The sequence below is a fragment of the Lactuca sativa genome, chromosome 9 (assembly GCF_002870075.4).
Source record: "Lactuca sativa cultivar Salinas chromosome 9, Lsat_Salinas_v11, whole genome shotgun sequence".
In the NCBI taxonomy this organism is placed as follows: domain Eukaryota; kingdom Viridiplantae; phylum Streptophyta; class Magnoliopsida; order Asterales; family Asteraceae; genus Lactuca; species Lactuca sativa.
The window spans coordinates 210,872,026-210,879,645 of record NC_056631.2 but is presented as its reverse complement, the minus strand read 5'-3'; the positions used below and the strand labels follow the sequence as shown (position 1 = coordinate 210,879,645).

Below are 7,620 nucleotides of genomic sequence, written 5' to 3'. Positions count from 1 at the left end.
ACTTGTATAAGAAAATTGGCTAATAGAAAGAATGACATATATTTGTTACGAAACAATTGGCGAACAGAAATAAAGCTGGAGAGAGCCAATTATATAATATATATTGCATTTATATCACTCTCAATGAACACGCACACCCCCACAAACATACACACACAATAGATAGTGTCGTTTAAGGCTTTTTCAATATATATTGACAGCTTTTGTTTTGGTTAGTTTTATACAAATTATCGACTTATATATAAATAAGTTTTGATTACATAAAACAAATACAATTGGAGCCTATTTTTTATTTTCGCAAGGGACCTTCAAAATCAATCATCTGTTTCTGTTTCTAACGACAATATTAATCACTAGATTACACAAAAATACCACAATAGTTATAATAATGCTAAGACCACTAGACGTAAGCTTGGTTTTTGATATTAGGAACGACCTTTGTCAAATTTGTTGCTTCATGATGATTGGGTTTTGACGATGGATGCATCGCTATATGAAGAAGAAATGGGCGAAGACACATAAGAGGCCACTGGCATCTTTGAGGGGAGTATAGGTAGGGATGCTTCTGAGTTTAGTACTTGAATTGCTTGTCTCATTGATGGACGAAAATCAGAGTCAGGGTGCACACACCATAACCCAAGGATCATCAACCGCTTTACTTCTTCTTCCTCAAAATCTAACCCTAAACCTGGATCAACCGCTTCCAAAAGTATCCCGCTCCCATAGAGCTCCCAAACCCATTGTACTAATCTTATTTGTTTTTCCGGAACCAAGTACTCAATGGGTTTTCGCCCACAAGCTATTTCCAGTGCAACAACTCCAAAGCTGAATACATCGGATTCTTTGGTTGCTTTCCCAGTTACTACACATTCTGGAGCCATGTAACCCAAGGTTCCAGCCAACATTGTTGTGTGTGAGCCCTTCTCGTGGTCAACCAACTTAGCTAATCCAAAGTCGCCAAGCTTAGCATTGAAATTTGAATCCAACATCACATTACTCGATTTGATATCTCTATGCAAAACACATTGCTCCCATTCTTCATGTAGATACATTAAAGCAGCGGCAAGCCCACGGGCTATTTTATACCTTGTCCCCCATGTCAACAAGCTTTTTGCCTTAAAGAGATGTGAATCTAAACTTCCGTTTTCCATAAACTCATAAACAAGGAGGAGCACGCCTTTCTCGTGGCACCAACCTATGAGTTGGACAAGGTTTCTGTGCCTCAATCGGCTTATGATCTTTACTTCCGATGCATACTCCTTGATCCCCTGTTTGGAACTCTTTGACACCCTTTTCACTGCGATATACGTGTTGGAATCTTTCAAGAAACCTCTGTAAACCCCACCAAAACCTCCTTCACCAAGCTTCTCATTCTCGGAAAATTCACTTGTCGAATGAGTTAATTCTTGGTAAGAAAATCTTTTTGCTCCGGTGCCCATTTCGAATTCATAGTTCATATCAATATCAAATCCGAGTTCATTATCTTCATCTTTCAGACTTTTCTTTTTCTTCCACCTCCATAGCACAAAGGCAAGCACAGCAAACAAAGCAACTGCAACCACTAATGGAATTACCAATCGCACCATGCTGTTGTTGTGATCCACTGGATCTTGGCTGGGGTTCGAGGTCATGTTCGGGTTCGGGTGGGGGCGCAGGCTCACTGTTGGGTGTGGGTTTGTTGACATTGTCTTGTTTTCATCAACCTGTAAATCAGAACTCGTGAAACTCCAAGATTTTACGTTATTTTTCTCAAATAAATCTCCAGTTGCAGCTGAAAACCCGAAAATAACCCATTCTGGCAACTCATTCCTGAGATCAACTGTGTACACAAGCGGCTTATCATCTTTAAAACCAGTGAAAGAAACGCTAAGATTTTTTGAAACAGAATCATATGTTATCCAAGCTTGACACACCTCCCCACCAGTTATATTACTACGCCAATCATGATGCCTAACAGAAGTAAGAGAACTAATACTGATACCTACATGGTCACCTACTGGGTCCCAACCATCATCAAAATAAGTATCAAACTCTACTGCAACAAACGGGTTTGTGGCAACAATGGTTGTTGCGTTGACCGGAAGCCCCATGGCACCACCGCGACATATAATGGAATTATTCTCTGCCAGGAAGAAGGTGAGGCCATCAGCATAAATTGAATCCCCATATGAATCAATCTGGAAGGTGAAATTGGTAGAGAAGCTTGCAAGCTCTTTAGATCTGTTGTCCCAAAGATGAAATGGTTTGATGTATGTAGCCCTGCCTGCTTTCTGACTGCGAATAGAACCAATTCCATCTGGGGTCACCTGAATTCCACTGTCGGAGATATAAGCTCCATCGCCTTCTGTTCTTATGTCCAGGTTCTGATTCTCTGGACGGATATTTGGCAAATTAAAGGTAATTGAAGCTGCATTAGGGATCAAAACCAGCAGAATGTATGTAATCAGATGGCTTCTTGACCTTGAGACGACCATGACCTTGGAAACTTGCTACAAAAGTTGTTCTTGGAAATTAAAGGAATATGCATGAATGAGGAAGTGTGCTAGCAGCTAGCCTATACCAGCGCAATAGAGAATACTTTTGAAAATGGGTATTGACTGAGTTGGATCCAGTCTATAAAGAGGGGGGCCTATCAGGTCTTGATATTCAATACGTAGTAGGTGTAAGGAGAAAGAACAGTGAGAGAGAAAAAGAACCATAATAATGACGGACTCTCTCAGATAGAAATGGATCGGAAGCCCTGTTTGGTTTGTGGACACAAAGAGCAGTCGCAGCCATGTAGCAAACAGCTCTCAAGACTTCTTTCAAACGACGTGGTCTTTACGCTCTGATTTTTTTCATGTAAAATCAGCAAGTGGTGTTGCCATGTGACCTAAGCGATAACTGGGAGTTCAGACCCGCCATATTTAATTTGTCACTTATTATTTTTATAGGGAGATTGACATAAAAGTCCATAAGTTTTGTAAATTTTATTGGTTTTTGTCTCTTTAACGATTTTTGATGGGTTAATAATTTATATTTTACAAAATTGTTCATTTTTTCCCTTCACCTAGTCTTTACCTTTTACCTACTAAGGCAGGTTACCGACTTATGTGGCGCTAACTAGGTCTAGGTATTCATGGTAACGTCGTAGCCACGCCATCAAGTTTTTAACCTTCTTAAAAAAAATGAATGTCTAGACGAAGAGATAGGGTTGGGGGGGGGGGGGGGGGGGGGATTCGAATCTGTGATCCAAACATATAAATATCAACACCCATACCACCAAACAAGACATGTTTGTGTGTCCGCAATGCTGAAAGAGTATATATCTTTATACCTTAATTAATAAACATTTAGCATGGTTTGTTGAATTTTAAGAGTTACAAGATTGTATTGCAATATATACAAAGAGTTTATGCAGTCAAAATACTTAATCATAATTAGTCAACGGAAGTGAAAAAGTCAAGATAAGAAGGGAGAGACTCAATGCGGAGGTTTCCTTATTTCTCTCGAACTTTTGACCTAGCATCTTAATCCCTGATTGATCGAGTTTTCTTGAATGAGTTGAATCCTTCAATCTCGGCAAAAACCAAGCGTTGATTACAGTGGGATAGTTACATTCAACCTTAAACCCCAAAATTCCCAAATATCTTGGCCCCATCTCCTTATATAATTCCAATACACTCTCTCATTTTATTCTTTCGGAAAATGAAAGATGTCGCCCCTGTGATCTCCAACATCAGTTAACATGATCTCCATCATCAGTTAACACAACCACCACCACCACACTCTTCATTCTTTTTTTTTCTTCTTTGTTCATTTTCGTTTTCTTAATTACTTACATGCTTACCTGTGTCATTGATTTACGATACATGTTAGCACATATGACATCCCGATCACCAGGGTAAGAGATTTGGAAGAGGTCTTGATAGATATGGCGGTGACAAGATAGCCCTCTGTTTCTTAAGGCTCTGCCAATCATCCTGAAAACCTACCTACTAAAATCTCTATGTGCGTGTGATCTAAAAAATCCACAAAATCATTTCTAAAAAGAACAAATCTTTATACCTAAATAAGCATTTAGCATGTTTTGCTGAATTTTAAGAGGTACAAGATTGTATTGCAATATATACAAACAGTTTATGCAGTCAAAATACTTAATCATATTTAGTCAACAAAAGTAAAAAAGTCAAGCATGAATCTTTATACCTTAATAAGCATTTAGCATGTTTTGCTGAATTTTAAGAGGTACAAGATTGTATTGCAATATATACAAACTGGTTATGCAGTCAAAATACCTAATCATATTTAATCAACAAAAGTAAAAAAAAGTCAAGATAAGAAGGGAGAGATTCAATGCGGAAGTTTCCTTATTTCTCTCAAGCTTTTGACCTGGCCTCTTAATCCTTGATTGATCGAGTCTTCTTGAATGAGTTGAATCCTGCTATCTCGGTCAAAACCAGGCGTTGATTAAGGTAGGATAGTTACATTCAACCTTAAACCCCAAAATTCCCAAATATCTCGGCCCCATCTCCTTATATGATTTCAATACACTCTCTCATTTTATTCTCTCGGCAAATGAAAGATGTTGTGCCAGTGATCTCCATCATCAGTTAATACAACCACCACCATCACTCTCTTCATTCTTTTTTTTTTCTTCTTTGTTCATTTTGGTTTTCTTATTTGCTTACATGCTTACCTGCGTCATTGATTTACGATACATGTTAGCAAAGAGGACATCCCGATTACTAGGATAAGAGATTTGGAGGAGGTCGTGATAAATATGGCGGGGACAAGATAGCCCTCTATTTCTTAAGGCTCTACCAATCATCATGAAAACCTACCAACTAAAATCTCTATGTGCACGTGATCTAAAAAATCCACAAAATCATTTGTAAAAAGCACGAATCTTTATACATTAATAAACATTTAGCATGTTTTGTTGAATTTTAAGAGGTACAAGATAGTATTGCAATATATACAAACAGTTTATGCAGTCAAAATACTTAATCATATTCAGTCAACACAAGTAAAAAAGTCAAGATAAGAAGAGAAAGATTCAATGCGAAGGTTTCCTTATTTCTCTCAAGCTTTTGACCTAGCCTCTTAATCCCTGATTTATCGAGTCTTCTTGAATGAGTTGAATCTTGTTATCTCGGCAAAAACCAGGCATTGATTAAGGTGGGATGGTTACATTCAACCTTAAACCCCAAAATTCCCAAATATCTCGGCCCTATCTCACTATATGATTCCAATACACTCTCTCATTTTATTCCCTCGGAAAATGAAAGATGTAACCCCTGTGATCTCCATCATCAGTTAACATGATCTCCATCATCTGTTAACACAACCACCACCACCACCACCACACTCTTCATTCTTTTTTTCTACTTCGTTTATTTTGGTTTTCTTAATTGCTTACTTGCTTACCTGCGTCATTGAATTACGATACATTTTAGCATAGAGGACATCCCGATCACTAGGGTAAGAGATTTGGAGGTGGTGGTGATAGATATGGCGGTGATAAGATAGCCCTTTGTTTCTTAAGGCTCTGCCAGTCATCTTGAAAACGTACCGACTGAAATATCTATGTGTGTGTAATCACAAAAATCCACAAAATCATTTGTAAAAAGCATGAATCTTTATATATTAATAAGCATTTAGCATGTTTTGCTGAATTTTAAGAGGTACACGATTGTATTGCAATATATATACAAACCGTTTATGCAGTCAAAATACTTAATCATATTTAGTCAACAAAGTAAAAAAGTCAAGATAAGAAGGGGGAGATTCAATGCGGAGGTTTCCTTATTTCTCTCAAGCTTTTGACCTAGCCTCTTAATCCCTGATTTATCGAGTCTTCTTGAATGAGTTGAATCCTGCTATCTCCGCAAAAACCAGGCGTTGATTAAGGTGGGATAGTTAGATTCAACCTTAAACCCCAAAATTCCCAAATATCTCGGCCCCATCTCCTTATATGATTCCAAAACACTGTCTCATTTTATTCTCTCGAAAAGTGAAAGACGTTGCCCCTGTGATCTCCATCATCAGTTAACACAACCACCACCATTACTCTCTTCATTCTTTTTTTCTTCTTCGTTCATTTTGGTTTTCTTAATTACTTGCATGCTTACCTGCATCATTGATTTATGATACATGTTAGCGAAGATGACATCCCGATCACTAGGGTAAGAGATTTTGAGGAGGTCGTGATAGATATGGCGGTGACAAGATAACCCTCTGTTTCTTAAGGCTCTGCCAATCATCTTGAAAACCTACCTACTAAAATCTCAATGTGCTTGTGATCTCAAAAATCCACAAAAATCATTTGTAAGAAGCATGAAATCGCAATAATGTATACCTTACTGTACACCTTTATCCACCGTTCTACTCCTTGCCCCAATCCACTTTTCCTTCTCAAACAAAGACGATGAGTTTCGATTTTCCTAGTTTCGATTGGTTGCAGGTTGGATCTATGGTGGTTGAATACTAAAAGTTTCTTCTAATTTGGTTTGGATTTATGATGTTATCTAAGGTAAATTTCATTTTTTATTCTTTTTAATTTTCTATTTCTCTTAATTTATTTGTGATTGAAGATGGGGAAGATGATTACTGGTTCTATTCTGATACTCACCCTCTCTCTCTCTCTCTCTCTCTCTCTCTCTCTTTACATATACACACACCACCATTACTCACCCGTGAAGATAGACATTTGAAGAAACCTACCATCTTGGTTGCATGTATTTTAGTATATTTATTTTGTAGCATCTAGCATTATCTGTTCAAGTTTTTTGTAGGTGTTAATGGAGTATTTGATAACCAAGAACCTTGAATATGGTGAAACTTGCGACATAGTAATTCTTCCAGATTATACAGCTTTCCCATTTCCCTTAATGTTATTACCTGATGCAACACCCTGTTTATTTATTAGATAAATAAATAAGTTACTGAATGAATAGTAGCCCTAAAATATATAATTATATTTCAAAAGTTGAGCTTGAGGAGCTAATTGTCACACTTTAAGAGATTAGGGTTTAAAATGTAAAAGTTTCAGATCAGATTCGTAAATATTATGAAGGCAGGGACTAAATGGTAACTTCTGGGACTTCATTTGAAGGGATTTTGGGGGCTAAGGGGTTGTTTAGTAAATATTTAACCTGAATTACAAAGAATTATAATGCTAAGGGCTAAAAAGGTAAAATTAGGACTCATTTTGTAAGGAATGTGAGGAGGAGAGGCCAGTTGTGCCAATATGGGAAGATGTTTCAGATGTGCTGGGTATATAGGCTTTCAATCATTTGAACATTAACCCTAAACCTAGTTGATCAATAGCAGCCACCACTCCCTTCTTCTTCTGTCGGCGCCGCACCACCGGTTTCATTCACCTCCAGTAGTGTGAGGTGAGTTTTCCTTCCAGTAGGAACAGGTCTACGGCCACAATGCATACCTGTTTTATTAGCAGTAGTTCCGGACTACGGTCCGATGCAGTAGTTCTGTATGCTTGATGTCTTTGTGATACAAGCAGGTTATGTGTTATGTTTTCTGGACTATGGTCCAACGCAGTATGTAGTATATATGTTTATGATATATGCCTTGATTATGTTATGCTATGATCAGTCAGTTCCGGACTACGGTCTGATG

The 7,620-nt window shown here is 37.8% G+C and overlaps 1 protein-coding gene across 1 annotated transcript; it reads right to left on the bottom strand.

Annotated features, from left to right (window-relative positions):
- Positions 1-216: 216 nt before the first annotated feature.
- On the bottom strand, positions 217-2,841 carry LOC111881012 (L-type lectin-domain containing receptor kinase IX.1). Its single transcript, XM_023877408.3, has one exon. It carries the CDS (start codon positions 2,472-2,474, stop codon positions 456-458), a length of 2,019 nt encoding a protein of 672 aa, XP_023733176.1. The 5' UTR covers positions 2,475-2,841; the 3' UTR covers positions 217-455.
- Between the last annotated feature and the right edge of the window lie 4,779 nt (positions 2,842-7,620).

Excerpts from the sequence above, each read along its gene's own strand:
- LOC111881012 (XM_023877408.3), bottom strand. The coding sequence starts at position 2,474 with ATGGTCGTCTCAAGGTCAAGAAGCCATCTGATTACATACATTCTGCTG.